We start from the raw sequence: 17,537 nt of genomic DNA on the forward strand, positions 1-17,537 counted from the left end.
GTTCAGTCTCCGCTGCCTAAACGCTTGATTAAGAAGAGTTTCAGCGAATTAGAGCTGAAACGGATGTTTTCCCCAAAAGAACTGAGAGCTCTGCTGCTTTCTGAGAGAAACCAATATAGAAACAGGCGCTCACTCACAGCCTCTAAATCCCCCACCGGCAGGCTCTGAGGGGAGAGAGTACAATGCCTGCTGTCAGAATGTTCCTTTAGCAGAGCTAGCGAAGAAGTGTTCGTAAACTTGTGGCTTTGAGAGGAGTTAAGGAGATTTTTTTGTCACTTCCTGTCCCGAAGGAAGTCATGACACCGGATACGAAGAAAGCTTCTTACTCTTTTATGTTGTAGCTGTCAGTATCAAGGCTGCTGTGTATTTTCATGAAGGTTACAGTGTTTATTATGGAAGTAGTTCATGTTGAATCATGAATGACGAACCTTCATACTGCATATATTCCATCTGTTAACCTTCTTCATTAAAGCAGTTGCGATATCGCTAGGGTCGACCACATTTATGACACATTTATAAATGCCCTACATTTTTTGCTTTCAGCTTGTTATCTCAGGACTTTTATTTTGACAGGCTTGTTTTGCTTGAATCAAAAGTTAATAAAAGTTTTGACTAATACATTTTCCCTCTCATTTCCTTTGTCTTACAAGCAGTTAAAGATTTGCGCAGTTGCAAATCTTCCAAAAAGTGTTTCATCATCAACTCATCATAGCAGATTGTGCTGGGTCAAATAGAATTTATTATTTTGATACAGAGTTGTGTATAAAAGTTTGATTTTCTAAGTGAAAATAAGGTAACATATGCTCTACAGAGAACACACTTCTGCATATTTTAGTGCACAATTACTGTAAATTTGCTGTGTTTAACTGAGTCTGTGCAAAGGTTATGGCACATAATGTTTTATGGCACATAAGGTTTTGTTCTGACAACAGCAAATTATATATATATATATATATATATATATATATATATATATATATATATATATATATATATATATATAGAGGGTGTACTTGTAATGACTGTTAAAACATTACAGAAGATCATGGAGGAACTCCTTTAGCCGCTGTGTGACATATTTAAACCTCTGATATCTGCTCTAGTTTGTTCTTTGTTATTGGAGTGTGTGGTATCATCATGCCTAGATCAAAAGAGCTTTCTGAGGCCTTCAGAAAGAAAATTGTAGATGCCTGTGAGTCTGGGAAGCATTTAAGAAGATAACCAAAATATTGGAAATCAATCATTCCACTGTCTGGAAGATCATCTACAAGTGGAGATTTAAACCACTGCCAACATGTCCAGGCCAGGTCACCCCAGCAAATTTAAACTCCAAAGCAGACTGTAAGATGCTAACAGAATTCTTAAAGAGCCCCAAAATGTCATCACAGGGTCTGCAGGTAGGTCTTGTCACTGTTGATGTAAACGTGCATGCGTTGACCGTTAGAAAAAAACTTGACCTACAAGGCAGGTGTGCCAGGAGGAAGACTTTGCTGTCTTAAAAGAACATCGGGGCAAGATTAAAGTTTGCTAATCAAATCTTGGCAAGCACCAGGACTTCTAGAACAGACAGGTCAAAGATAGAGTTGTTTGGCCTGGCCAACTTGCAATCATAGAATTGACTATGAAGTCTCTTTCATACCAGAGAGTGCTTGAGGAGAATGTTAGACCATCTGTAAAATGTTGGAGCTGAAAAAGTGGACCTTTCAACAAAATAATGATCCCAAACATACAAGTAAATCCACCAAAGAATGACCCAAAAGGAAGAAATGGAGGGTTGTGGAATGGCCTAGTCAAACCCCAGACCTAAATTCTCTAGAAATGCTGTGGGGGATTTAAAATGGGCTGTACGTGCATGAAACCCCTCATACATTGCACAGAATTCTGCATGGAGGAATGGACAAAAATTTCTCCAATTAGATGTCAGAAACTATAGTAAATGCCTACGTAAAGTTGGTCTGTTACTCTGTCTCAGTATTTCATACAGTTATTCGGACAGGTGGGAAAAAACTTGAGTGTTACCTTTCAAATGAGACAAAGATCAGTACTGTAGCCCAAAGTGTGTGGGAACAGTGCTCCTTTTACTTTGGGCATGCCATTTTAGGGAGAAAAGGGCGACACTTAAAAGGTTAAATTATATTTTATTGTACGTATTAACAATGTTAAAAATTTTAAAGCTCCTGTCTACTCAATTTCATGATTTTCCTCTAACTGTTATCTATATTTTTGTGGTGTTTTTACTATAAACTGTCAGAGAAAGAATGCTGTTGGTCTTTTCTGTTGAGAGATTTTTGAAATGATATTTCTGCTGTTTACTTCTGTTCGATTTGAGTTGTGTGGGACCAAATTTGGCACAGGTGACATCAGACCTGCCTAAGTACCAATGAGAGTTAGCAATATGTACACGTCAGCTACTCGCTTTCCCCTCCCTCGCATAAAGTGACCGCTCTCCCGCTGCTCCGAGTCCCAGCCAAAACTCCAAGTAGCTTATTTAAGCTTTTTTTAAAGGTGTTAACAGTGCTTGTTATGAAGGTTTATTACACTGTTGTCTATAAATCTGTGGATTTACATGATTTGTGTGGGGAAAACAATGGAAATAAGCCTTTAGGCTTTTTATGTTATACCTGACTGTTTCTGTTTTTTTTATATATTATTAAAGGCATAACCTTTTAAAGTGTGTACACTTCTGTTTGTTTTAAAAACATGAAGTGGATCATTAAAAATGAATAAATTCTGTTGCCCCATGTGAGGACCGGCGCGACACAGGCTGTTTAAACTGAAGTAAAGTCAGGTTGGGGTAGATTGTAGGAAATAGATTTAATTTTCAATGTTTTTATTACCTCTGTGTGAACAAAACTGTCTCCATTTCAGTTGTATTTATTTCTTTGAAAGTAATTTGAAAGTGCCAGCTGACCTTACATTGTGTCAACATTTAAAGACAAACCAATCAACAGAAACTGTCCAATAATATGTGGTATAAAATCTTGTTACTTTAACTTACAGTTGCATGTAAAAGTTAAATATGGCATTTTCGGCAAGTACAGCACAGTTAGTGTACATGTATAACATACATTCTGTGGTTTAGAGTTTTGGATGTTTCTTTGGCGTGTAGGCGATTTACTCTGAGCTCTTGTTTCTCTCTTCTAGCAGGCAGTCATTTCATTTGGTGGAGCGTTTTTGTTTTTCAGCAGATAACAATACACGCATTACTTTGGCATCTTCTTTCTTTTGTCGTTCCCTTTTGTTCCTTCTTTCGTCCTCATTCATTTGGGTAATGAGTTTTGTCTTTTATTTCTGTAGATAACCGAGCTGCACAACATCAAGAACATTACCAGAATGCCTCGGGAGACCAAAAAACATGCAGTGGCAATTATTTTCTGCGATGAAACGTCAAAGACATTTGCCTGTGAGTCAGGTAAGTGTTCTCTCTTCATCCTCGGAAAGTTTCATTCAGTCCCGTTCAGCTGCAGAGAGAGAGAGAAAGGTACAGGTGAGTATCTAAGATGACCTCAATCTGTTCTTGTTATAAAAGCGGTAGTTTGTGGATGCGATTCTTTATATATGCACAAAAGTGCAGACAAAAATCATACTTCAGGATGGTATCACTGTTTTTGGATATGTGGTGTACTTAGTCCATGTTTGTAGATAACATTATGTCATACAGTGACCACATAAACATGTCTGTTTACTGGAGTAAATGTGCAGATAAAAGTGGTTTTTTCGCTGATCAGTTTGTTGAGTCCTTGAAAAACAGTTTGTGTAGAAAGTATTGGCTGTTCCTAGATGAGAAGATCTTTAAGCTCAACTCGAAATCATCTTTTTTTATCTTGTTAGCATGTTCAAGGCTAAACTCTTGTTTTCCTGTTATCTTCAACCAAAATGTAATGACTGTTGTCCACGTCTGAAACATCTTTTTTTGACATCACTGTGCACCGTGAGTGAGAAAATAAATTCAACCAATATTATCATGTTTCATCCTGAGTTAAGATTTCAAATTCACACTGACTTTTATATAGAAACTGTTTTATCCCATAATGTTCTTGCTTAAGTTTGCTTAGTTAAGCGATATTACAGACACATCCTAACTCTGAAATCTTATCTGTTTAGTCGTCATGACAACTTCAGCTAGGACTGAATTTAGGACAGAAGCTATTACAGAACAACAGTACATAAGTTCATAATATAATCCAAACTCCAGACAAGAAAACAGTATCACAGAAACATCCTAACCTGACAACATTTCCTAAATTCTGTCCTAACTTCAAATAAACCCCAGCGATGTCTTAACTTCTCTTTTAACCATCTGTTTTTGTCTATTTGCTGTGACACACGGCATAGTTCACTACTAGCATGACGTTACATTTATCTATATTGCTTTAAAAGACCAACACTGCAGACATGATCTCCTCCATCCCCTCATATTACCTTTGTGTGTTAATGTTAATGAAAACTCATCAAATAAACTATTGCAGCACTGGTGTTGAATAATGAGGAGACAGATTTGAAAGTGTGGCTGTTTATTAAAAGGAATGACATAGTGCAGCTCACACAGCGACTAAAGTGTTTGGGAAACTGAAACTGAAACTGAGGAGCAGTGATGCCCTGATAAACAGCGGGAGGTGCTGTTACAATGTTATTTACATCCAGTTAATTGAACTTTAGTTTTATTTTGAGCTTTTTTACATTGGTAACTAACTTAGATTTTAACATTATTTTGATCATGGGTTTACGTTTCAGCTGTGTACATATTGTTGGTTGCTTGGTAACAGACATGACAGTTGATTATCTCGATCAAGTAGTTTAAGATTTGCTAACTTGAAATAAGATGCTGTGAGATGAGATAAAATTCAGAAAAGATTAAGAAAAGATTTGCTTCTGTAATAAGAATTTGTGAAAAATCTTACAGTGATCTGTCAGATCTTAGTTTAAAACAAAAAGATAGAATTTCTGTAGTACGGCTCCAGGTTTCTACTGTTTTTAGCTATGCTAATCTACTTTATTTCATCTATACATATAACAGTGTGTCATACAGTGTCAGAAACCACATAATCAAGTCCATAAAAGATTACCAAACGATTCTACATGGTTTGAGGCAAGCGTGTGTTGATTTAGGCATGCAGTTAGCACCATGCTAATTGCTAATAAGCTTCAATTACTAGTTGTCTACATTAGCCTTGTAGCTCCAGTGCTAAAGCTAAAGAAACAAACTTAGTCTTGGCTGATCAATTACATACAGTGTAAGTGGGGAAATCTGTGCATTTTTCTTCCCAAAATATCACTGGTGTCCTGAGATTTCAACATAAACTACCTTAAAAACATGAATAATAAAGCCACTGTGGAAAACAGAGAGGATTTATTAGACTGTGTCATGGGTTAGAACAAATATGGCCAAAGGCATTGGTCAGAATAGAAGAAAACAAAACAAGCATCAGCATTTGAATGAAATATGAATGATTCTTTGCTGCTCATTAGCCGGGCTCTGAATCCACACGCTCAGGTCCTCAGGCAAAGCATTCAGTCCACTTTCATTCTCTGACACGAGCTGAAAACAGAGGAGAACAGATTGTAGGGCTGCAGGTTTGGGGCTATTTGGGGATGCCTTAAATAGAGATGGCACCAATCCAGTACTGCGTAAAGTGCTGGATCAGCAGGGGTGGAAAATACTTAAAAAGGGCATTCCAGCCTAGAACTAGAGTTTAAATCTAATATTTGTGGTGTTATTCATATTGTGTAGTGCAGCATTGTATCCTTCATCCTAAACAGTTTGACAGAAATCACAGATTTATATCTTTTTCATGTTTACATTCATCAGTGTTCTCACAAATACAATACTCAGCATACATTATGCTAATACTTCATATAACAATTGGCAATTCTCACCCAGTTCTTACTGCAAGCCTAGAAACTGAGCTATATGCCAATAACCCTGCTGAAAAAACAGCCTGACCAACTCAAGCTGGTTAAGTTGATTAAGCTGGTAGACCTTCTGAATTCCTTCTGAAGTTGATGGTTTAGCTGGCCTAAAAGCATGACCAACTTGAAAAAGCTGGTCGACCAACATGACCAAGCATTACTAGCATGGCCAGCTTGACCAAGCTCATTGACTACCATTACACGGTTTGGAAGATGATGGAAAACTGGGTTCAATTTGTCAACAACCCCTGACTATTTGCAATGGGCGTGTTAGAGCAGAGAAAGCACTAAAAATGTGCAAGGCACACTCCAAGACCTCCGACAGTCCAGCGAGCCTCTGCCTGAAGTCAGTCACGATGTCGCTAACATTGGAGTGTGTGACAGCCACAAGCTCTCCTGTTCAGTCAAGAATCGCTTCTGCACAAAACAACAGGAAATCACTTTTGACAGAATTATCCTCGGCCTTGTTGGCGAGTGTTAAAATGTCACTAGCAGAGTTTGCTATTGCTACCTCTGTATTGTATACAAGCATCTAGCTCTGTGCCAGAACTGCCCAGGTTTAGACTTTTTGTCACTGCCTCTTAAAACATGCTTTGCTTTAAAAGGTTCCTCCTCACATCCCACCCCCAGGGCTTGACTGACCGGATTGCCCAGTTGACAGTGAAAATGCAATTGCAAACAGGGTTGCAAATAAGTTTTAAGTTTGGCACTGCTGAAGTGCGACAGTGTAGGAAATGCAATTGCAAATGAGCAATTGTTATTCTGTTTTAGGAGTCAGACTGTCAGGCCATTAAGACAATGAAAATGCAATTTCAAAAGCACTTTGCTTTCCATATTAATTTTTTTCCAGCTATTATACACAGAAATGCTAATGCAAATAGACATTTTGCACTTGAATTATGTCTCAAATAATGCCCTCTCACATGAGAAATGCAATCATGAATGCATCTTTAATGTACAATTTTAAAATTTGCATTTTAATTTGAAAAATGTCCAGAATAGGTAGCTCTCTGCCTTCCTTCAGCTTTCACTAATTAATGAAAAAAGAGCATTTTAAACAAACCCACCCTAAAGCAGTTATAGTTTTAGTTATAGTGTTATAGTTCCCACCTTCAAAATACATCATCAGAAGGGGAGATTGCCTAGTCTTTAAACTGGAAAATCTCACTCTAGAGGGTTCTGCAGCACCACCGGAGAAGGCAAATAGCCATGTTTACTACAGATGTAGTGAAGGTAACTTTAATCATTTTGGCTGAAGTGTCTCTTTAAGTAACTGTACTTCACTACTAAAGTATTTTTTTGGATGATTTGTACTTTAGAAGCACAATCAAAATTGAATACTTTTACGTTGATCACATTTCCAAGAGCTTCTAAGTACTCATTACAAATCTCAAAGGCCAGGACATTTCTTTCTTGCCTGTTGAGTTCCTGCCCATTTTTATTCAGTGTCAAAATAAAAGTGCCCCTAGCAATGCTAATTCATCTTTGTGCAAGAAACAGTACTGCTTATTAGTCACCACACCACTCCAAGTCTGCTGAAAGGAGTCTGGGTTATGTAGATCAGAGAATCACTGAAGAAATATGACGCTTAGTAACGTCTCCCAGGTTTGTCAAACACTAGAGGGTGCTCCTTAGCTCCAGAGTCCAACATGAATGGGTTAATAATATGGAGAATTTGAGCAAAATCATAGTCATCAATGATTCAGCGCTCAGTAGCAGTAATGCTAGGGTTCTACTGCCCAAAACCTGTTTGCTGTAGAAATAAAGGAAACAAAAAGGTACTTTTTCTTAGCTTTTTTAGTGAAATACATCCTTCTAAACTTAAAGGAAGGTCCTGGTCACGTGGTGAGAAACTGTTTTAACTTTTCGTTTTTAGCCGTTTAGCTCCATTCACCCCCAATCATTTAGGGCACTTCTGGCATTTTGCAGTCATGTTTTTGATATAACGGGAGAAATAGGAAGTGGCCAGGCTTCCTTTAAACCAGCTCTGTTGTAGATCATGCAGAGCGTGCTACTTTTAGATTGTTACCTTAAATTAAGTGTTCCAATTAAAAGTAGCTCATTTTTTGGCCAGGAGCTGTCTCTGAATGGGAGCAAAAACTTGTCGATTCTAGAAAAAGTACCAAATAAATATGTGGTACATGGTTGTGACATCACAGTAATAAATTAAAGTTTTGCAGCTTAGTTTCCATATTGTTGCTGTCCAAAAAAAAAAAACATGTATCTTTAGTAACTTTACAGGAGAAGGCAAAATCAAAAAAAAGACTTTTTTGGACACAATGTATAGACTGGGAGGTGAATGCTGTTTTAAAATTCCTTTATTAAAAAAAGAACAGTTTGCCATGATATTGGCTCTTTAATGTTGTTGGTACTGCACTGAGTCTGTGTCTGTAAGCCTGGGTCAGTAGGACGGGGGGGTTGTGTGGGAGGGGGGTGTTGAGGGGGAGCGGATGCGTTCGAAAGAGGGGAGGACGCCGGGTGGGACACCTGCTGGGTTTATCATTAGCACCTCTCGGGTCTTCCGTTCTGCTGCAGCGTGGAGAGGAATGTTCTCCTGAATCCGTTTAACACAATAACCTCTCCTCCATCTGAGCCACAGGGAGTCCATCCATCCTGAGAAAGGGATATTAATGAGAACTGGGCGGAACGGTCATCAACACAGCACTATGAAGGACACGAATCTGAGCTGTGTGGAATAAGAGCTATCAGTAAAAAGTCATTTAGATGGATATATTTACATCTATAAATAGTGTTATATGAGTTATTTAGATACACTGCCAGTTAAGATTGGGGGCACCTCGCATTTCAAACAAATTTTAATACAAATGATAATGTTTTCTTTGTCAGACATAACATATTGGAGGCCTATTTAGAGTAAAACAATGCCACACTTGTAAATGAAGGGTTTCATTTCAAAATGCATTAAACACCGATTTCAAGATTTTTTTTTCATGATATATGTTGTTGGGCACATACAAGAAATATTTGTATTACTTTATTTTAAGGAGCGCATATTTGGGGCTTTATTAAGCTCTTTGTTCAGTCAACCCTAAACTAGACACTTATAGACAGTTCGTTCACTGTACATTAGGCTTTATTACTGGAAAAGTCTGTGAAATTCACTAATAACTGCATAATTAGTAATTTTGAACAATAAACACTTTGTTAACACCTTATAATGCAGGTTAGTGAGCATGAATTATCATCTTATTTCACATACTATTAGTGTGTAGTCGGCAGCATTTTATTCCTATAGGTTCTAGGTAATGTCAAGTTCATTGCCTTATTGCAGTTTATTACTTATTACATTTTTCTTGTATTTTATCAAGTCCACTTATGATGTATGTCTGGGTTTAGATTTTGAAAACAGTCATAATTCATGATGACCATCCAACCTCTCTTTATCGCTTAGAATTAAACAGGCTGTTTTTGTTACTGGGCCTTTAAGACTGATATATGTAAATGAGCTATGTTCTGGTTGGCTGTGCCTCATTCAAAAAGCAGTTCAGACTGAAACGTTCCTTATACAACCCTGTTCACAAAAAAGTTGTGACGCTGTGCAAAATGTGAATAAAAATAGAATGCAAAGACAACATATCAAATGTTGAAAAGTTTTTGTTGAAACTTTATAGTTTTTGGAAAAAAATGTATGCCCATTTTGAATTTGATGTCAGCAACATGTTCCAAAAATGCTGGGACAGGGGCATGTTTACCACTGTGTTGCATGTTTACCACTGTGTTGCATCACCTCTTCTTTGAACAGCACTCTGCAAGGGCTTGGGAACTGAGGATACCAACTGCTGTAGTTTTGAAAGTGAAATGTTTTCTCATTCTTGCTTGATATAGGATTTTGGCTGTTCAACGGTTCAGGGGTGTCCTTTGTCAGATTTTTGTTTCATAGTGCACCAAATGTTTTCAGTGGGTGACAGACAGGTCTGGACAGTAAAGTTTAGTACCCGGACTCTTTTACCACAAAACCATTCAGCTATAATACGTGCAGAATGTAATTTGACACTGTCTTGCTGAAATAAGCAAGGCCTTCTCTGAAAAAGGCATCTGGATGGCGGCATATGTTGCTCCAAAACTTGTATATATCGTTCGGCATTATTGGTGCCGTCACAGACGTGCAAGTCACCCATGCCATGTACACTAATGCACCCCCATGCCATCACAGATGCTGGCTTTTGAGCTCTGCGTTGATAACGCAGATGGATAGTCTTCAGCCTGGAGGACGCAGCATCATGATTTCCAAAAAGGATTTCAGATTTTGATTCATCAGACAACAAGACATTTTTCCACTTCGACTCAGTCCATTTTAAATGAGCTTGAGCCCAGAGAAGGTGGCGGCATTTCTGTGATCTTGTTTATATATGGTTTCTTATTTGCATTCTTGGTAGTTTTAATTTGCATTTGTGGATGTAGCGACAAACTGTGTTCACAGACAGTGGTTTTCAGAAGTGTTCCTGAGCCCATGCAATGATTTTCACTACAGAATCATGTCTGTTTTTAATGCATGGCTGCCTGAGGGCCTGAAGATCACAGCCAGCCAATATTGGTTTTCTTGTCCCTTGCATACAGAGACTTCTCTGGAATCTTTTAATGATATTATGTACTGCAAACGATAAACCCCAAGTTCTTTATGTTAGGAAATGTTATTCTTGAATTGTTACACTATTTTCCTGTGCAGTCTTTCACAGAGTGTTGACCCCACCCCACCTTTACTTCTGAAAGACTCAGCCTCTCTGAGATGCTCTTTTTATACCCAATCATGTTACTGACCTGTTGACAATTAACCATCAGATGTTATTTTAGCATTACACAACTTTACCAGTGTTTTGTTGCCCCAGTCCCAACTATTTTGAAATGTGTTGCTGGCATCAAATTCAAAATGGGCATATATGTTTTCAAAAAAGAGTAAAATATCTGTGATATGTTGTTTTTATACTTTTTTCAATTAAATATAGGGTTTAAATGGTTTGCACAGGATTGTATTCTGTTTTTATTTACATTTTGCACAGTGTCACAACATTTTGGGGACAGGGTTATAACTTCAGTGTGAATGGGTGTAGCTGAATTGCTGTAGGCTGAACAGTTGGATATACACCGATCAGGCATTACATTATTACATTATCCACCACCCAAATAGTACCTGCTCTGTGTGGGTCAATGGGGGTCCCGACCCCTGAAGAACAGGGTAAAAGGGGGCTAACAAAGTATGCAGAGAAACAGATAGACTACAGTCTGTAATTGTAGAACTACAGCGTGCACCTATATAGTAAGTGGAGCTGATAAAATGGACAATGAGCTTAGAAACAAGGAGGTGGTCATAATGTTATATCTGATCGATGTATGTTAGTGTCTTGCTTTTTGTGAGATCACAAAAAAGTGGATTCAAAATGGGCTGGTTTTTGCAGCTTAGTTCCCATATATGGAATGTAAATGAACGTAGGTAGGTTTTAAAACTTTATCAGTGTTTAGATACTGGTCAAACTTTTCAAACAAGCAACGAAAATTTGTTTTCCATGATATTGACCCTTTAAGAGCTAGGGTTTAATAAATCACTGATACTCTACCAGTGAACTCTTGTATAGAACACATACTGACATGATAGTGAAGTATTCAGTCTTTTATGGCAACCAAATCATCATGAATAGGTGTTGAATTTGTGATGCTAACTGACTTAATGAAACGCTGTTTTGCAATGTTTAATTAGTGATCCCTAAGAAAGTACTTTAGAATAAGGAACATATCTTTAAGTATTATTAGTTTATTTGCAAAGTGTTTATTGAACATACCTCCAGTTATGCAGATCGTAGTGAATAAAGCTTAAAGCGGTGAATAAACAATTTAGATTAGATTAAACTAATGTGGGCTTTAACTGAGCAAAGAACAAAACCTTAATAAAACCTCTAAATATGTTCCTTAAAGTTTCTTAAAGTAAAATGTAAATATCAATGTTATATTAGGATTAATACAACCTTTATTAGCAAAATAAAAAGGTGTTTTCTGTTACACATCAGCTATTATTGTTTTTGAAAACTCTAAAACAGTTATACAGTTCAGTATCATTGCAAATTATACAGCAATTTGGAATGAAACAAAGGCCACACCCATTTTCTCCCAGTGTGGTGATGTCAGCACCCATCAGCTCTTAAACCTTTCATGTGTTTAAAACGCCTTTAGACTGAAAGAACATCAGTATGTTTCAATATGTGCTTTTAGCAATGATTTTGAAAAGAAAAACTGTCCAATCATTATTTAGAGTTTGCTCAGAAAATTAAAGTACAAGGCAAGGTGTGCCGAGATGTTTGTAAGCCATAAATGTCGAGGCAGTCACTGTAAAGGACAGGTTAGCATACTTCATTCTGAAAGAGCGCCAGCTCCTCAGTGACCTTTTTTAGGCTTCTCTAAGTCTAGACAGATGAAAATGAATTAAACATTATCAGACAGTTTCTCTGTCCCAGCTTAACCCTAAGCCTGGGCTAAATGATATGTTTAATGGTGAAACACCACTGACATCACAGTTTAGGAATAGGCTTAGTCCATGTCTACGAAACCAGCTCGATAAAATATGCTATCTGTGTGAGGACTGTTGCTGCAGATACATGTGGTGAATTCTAACCTAAAACACAAAGATAAATCACTAAACCAGTCTAAAACACAAAGATCAATCACTAAACCAGTCCAAACACAAAGATAAATCACTAAACCAGTCTAAAACACAAAGATCAATCACTAAACCAGTCCAAACACAAAGATAAATCACTAAACCAGTCTAAAGCACAAAGATAAATCACTAAACCAGTCTAAAACACAAAGATCAATCACTAAACCAGTCCAAAGCACAAAGATAAATCACTAAACCAGTCTAAAGCACAAAGATAAATCACTAAACCAGTCTAAAGCACAAAGATAAATCACTAAACCAGTCCAAAACACAAAGATCAATCACTAAACCAGTCTAAAGCACAAAGATAAATCACTAAACCAGTCCAAAACACAAAGATAAAACCAGTCTAAAGCACAAAGATAAATCACTAAACCAGTCTAAAACACAAAGATAAATCACTAAACCAGTCCAAAACACAAAGATAAAACCAGTCTAAAGCACAAAGATAAATCACTAAACCAGCCTAAAACACAAAGATAAATCACTTAATTGGCCTGACCAATGGGTACGGCTCACCATGCTAGCTGCATGCAATAAATAAATGTTCAACCAATTGTGTTTTTTTTTTTTAGTTCAATTTGCATTTTATTCATAACAGTATAAAATTTTCTCACTGTGATATTTAAATACTGTCTGTTAAAAATAAAATAAAAAAAAAACCCAGAAAAGCAGAAATGGTTAAAATGCCCGTCTGTAGTGTTAATTATGCTGACCTGTGTGTTTCTCTTGGCTCTGCTGTGCGTCCATATGGAGCTCAGGTCACTCACATGTTCCAAACAAGCAGAAATGATTTTCCCACAATGTTTGACTTCCTCACCTCCCTCTGAGGCTGTCAAGGTCTAACACCTCCAACCCTCAGAACACACACACACACACACAGATACAAACTCGGTGGCCTTTATCAGAAACACCTATCATATTGGTGTAAATTATAGTTATAGACTGTAGCTTATCTGTCACTGCATGGTTTATCACCCCCGCTCAACCCTAATTTTTAACAGAAAGGGACCACCATAGGACCACCACTGACCAGGTGATATTTGGATGAGGGACCCATCCCAGGACAGCAGTAACATTGACATAGTAGTGTCACTAGATGAGCTACACTCTCTTACACAGCCTCGACTACAATTCAGCAAACAGAATGGGGTTGTGAAATGCTCTATTTGTTTGTAAATAACACTGAGTAACTCAACATAGTTGAACTTTTTCACCTCTAGTTTTAAAAGTTACTACAAATAGGTGAGTTGGTTGGATCCTGCTGGGGTGGGTTCATGACTGTTTCTTCTCTGAATAGTGAACACTAAAGGGACTTGTGTGCTAATAGAGCCCCCCGCTGGAGAAGACTGCTAAGACAGAACTTCCAAAACCACGCCCACATGCTTTACATAAAAAAACAAGGTGTTTTCTATTGTTATATTGGATGCACTCTAGAATTCAGCTTTAGAGACATTTGGGAAAACATAAAGTATTTAGTAAACTGTTTAGTATTAAATTTGTTTTATAGTACTCTCAGTTCTCCTTCCCAACATGACAGCTATTGCCTTTGAAGCATCATCAGCATTAAGCTCATTCAAATGCATAAATAAAATTACAAATTATATATTATATATATATCTTTCATTTTTGTGTATCAGTGTTTGGCCCCAATGTCGTGAAGTTACTGTTCTAGTGTAGAAATAAAAATTCAACAATAACGTAAATCAGCATATGGTTCTGAACTAATTTCCCAAGCCGAAATTGCGATTTTGATTAATACGATTAATTGTGCAGCTCCAGCACGTCGCAGTGGAGAAGCAGATGATGAAGTGTTTGTTTATCCAATTTTCCACTCAGTGAGTCCTAACAGAGTGTGTGTTCATTTACGCTCACTTAAAGGTCAGTGTGTCGGTGAGGGAGTCGCGATGGGAACCAGTGCTGAGATTTATTTGTATTCGGCAGTACGGAGGTGGATTAGCTTAGCATTATCTATTATCAGAGCTGTATTGATGACTCGTCTGTTGTTTGAGAAGATGCTAATCGGAGCATGAGCAAATGAATTCAGTCTCGACAAACTTCACATTTTTGCCTGTGAAGGATGGAGACCCATTTCCGCCAGGGATCAGAACAAGATATATAAATATACTGAATCATTTCAGGCCTCGCTAACTACAGCGAAAACATACAGAACTAAATATAGACAGCAGGAAGGAATTCAGACAGGAAGATGATGGGGTCATGTTAACAAGCTCAGCATGTGTGATTTAACCAGAGGGGAATCCTCCTTGAGTAGTCAAGGTTCATCTCTCAATTTAACAAATATAACATCTGTCAGTTTCTTTTATCCAAATGAAAGTGAAAGATTTCAAGACAGTGGTTTTATATGCATTAGACTAAAATAGGTCTTTTTCTTTTAGTAGGGTTAATAGAGAAACATGGGCAGCTTACACTAGATGACCAGAAGTATATAGACACCTCACCATCATACCTATATGAGCTTGATGGACATCCCATTCCTAAACCATTGGCATTAATATGGAGTCATTTGTGGCTATAACAGCCTCCACTCCTCTGGAAAGGCTTTCGACAAGATTCTGAAGTGTGTCTGTACCGATTCATTCAAAAGAACCTTTGGGAAGTCAGGCACTGATGTTGAATGAGAGGGCCTGGCTCACAATCGATGTTCCAATTCATCCCAAAGGTGTTCAGTGGAGTTGAAGTCAGGGCTCTGTGAAGACCACTGGATTTCTTTCACACACAAAAAACCTGTCTGTATGGAGTTTGCTTTGTGCACAGGGGCAGTCATGCTGGAACAGGAACGGACCTTCCCCAAACTGTTGCCACAAAAATGAAAGCATATAATTGTCTAAAATGTCTTCATATGCTGTAGCACTATCTTTACCCTTCACTAAGAACTAAGGATCCCAAACCATGAAAAACAGCCCCAGACCATTATCCCTCCTCCACCAAACTTTACTCTTGGCTTTATGCATTTCAGTAGGTAGTGCTTTTCTGGCATTCACCAAAACAGATTCATCAATCAGACTGACAGATAGTGAAGCATGATTCATCACTCCAGAGAACTCCAGAGTCCAGTGGTGATGTGCTTTACACCACTCCAGCCGACTCTTGTTGTTGTGCATAGTGATCTTAGGCTTGTGAGCAGCTACTTGGCTATGAAAACCCATTTCATGAAGCCCACAGTTCACAGTTCTTGTGCTGATGTTGCTTTTAGAGGCAACTACTGAGTGATACAACAGAGGATGTGCGAATTCTTTTTGTGCTTCAGCACTCAGCGGTCTGGCTCTGTGAGTTTGCATGGTCTACCACTTCGTGGCTGAGCTGTTGTTGCTGTTGCTGCTCTTTAGATGCTTATATTTCACAATGATAGCACTTACAGTTGACTGGGGCACATCTAGCAGGGCAGAAATTTCACACACTGACTTGTGGCAAAGGTAGCAACCTATAACATTGCAATGTTTAAAGTTACTGAACTCTTCAGTACAACCCATTCTACTGTCAATGATTATGGTTTTATAGTACCGTTAGCAATAACTCAATAATTAGGAGGGGTATCCACATACTTTTGGCCATATAGTGTATGTGGGGTTTAGACTTTGAACTCAGATATATCCCAATTTCTTCTTCTTCCTCTTTTTCTTCTTCTTATTATTATTATAATTATTATTATTATCATGGCAGATGTTTTTCTTATTGTTATTTTTTTAGCAGCACTGCTATCAGAGAAAATTTTATGAGCCTCTCATTAAGTGGTGCAAAGTTCCTTCTCAACCTTCCAAAAAACATAGTTAGGCACAGTTAACAACAGAAAAGCTGTCAAACTGTGAAATGCTAGCTGCTGTTGTGCAAATGCTAACTGTTATATGCTAACTGCTATTGTCCAATGCTCGCTGCTATTGTGTAAATGCTAACTGCTATATGCTAATTTAGTTAACAAATACAACAACCAAACCTACAGTACAAACCTACAGTAATGTACACTGACTGACCACTTCATTAAAACCACCTTCTTGTTTCTACACTCATTGTCCATTTAATTAGCTTCACTTACCATATTGGTGCACTTTGTATTTCTACAGTTACAGACTGTAGTCCATCTCTTTCTAGGCATACTTGTAGCCCCTGTTCACCCTGTTCTTCAGTGGTCAGGACCCTTACAGGACCACCACAGAGCAGGTATTATTTGGGTGGTGGATCATTTTCAGCACTGCAGTGACACTGACGTGGTGGTGGTGTGTTAGTGTGTGTTGTGCTGGTACGAGTGGATCAGATACAGCAGTGCTGCTGGACTTTTTAAACACTGTGTCCACTCACTGTCCACTGTTGGACACTCCTGCCCTGTTGGTCCACCTTGTAGATGTAAATTCAGAGACAGTAGCTCACCTGTTGCTGCACAGTTTGTGTTCCTGTAGTTCTTCATCAGTGGTCACAGGACGCTGCCCACAGGACACTGTTGCCTGGATATTTTTGGTTGGTGGACTTCCAGCAGTGACATCGAGGTGTTTAAATACTCTGTCTGATCCACTCATACCAGCGCAACACACACCAATACACCACCACCACGTCAATGTCACTGCAGTGCTGAGAATGATCCACCACCCAAATAATACCTGCTGGTGGTCCTGTGGGGGTCCCGACCACTGAAACACAGGGTAAAAGGGGGCTAACAAAGTATGCAGAGAAACAGATGGACTACAGTCTGTAATTGTTGAACTACAAATTGCACCTATATGGTACATGGAGCTGATAAAATGGGCAATGAGTGTAGAAACAAGGAGGTGGTTTTAATGAAGTGGCCAGTCAGTGTATATTAATATAGTAATGTATACAATAATAATAATAATAATAATAATAATAATAATAATAAATGTCAACAATACAAAATACATAACAACACAAATAACCACTATTATTAGTAATATCATTTATTATAATATTGCTAATTATTATTAATAAA

At 38.0% G+C, this 17,537-nt stretch overlaps 1 protein-coding gene across 1 annotated transcript in view; it reads left to right on the forward strand.

Moving 5' to 3' along the window:
• The window catches only part of dok6 (docking protein 6), a 104,668-nt gene that overhangs the window by 60,425 nt on the left and 26,706 nt on the right, over positions 1 to 17,537 (forward strand). The window contains exon 3 of the mRNA XM_036558940.1: positions 3,298 to 3,412. Coding sequence (XP_036414833.1) covers positions 3,298 to 3,412 — 115 coding nt within the window. The remainder of the gene's footprint in view (positions 1 to 3,297; positions 3,413 to 17,537) is intronic.

This window comes from Colossoma macropomum, unplaced genomic scaffold (assembly GCF_904425465.1).
Source record: "Colossoma macropomum unplaced genomic scaffold, Colossoma_macropomum, whole genome shotgun sequence".
Taxonomy (NCBI): Eukaryota; Metazoa; Chordata; class Actinopteri; order Characiformes; family Serrasalmidae; genus Colossoma; species Colossoma macropomum.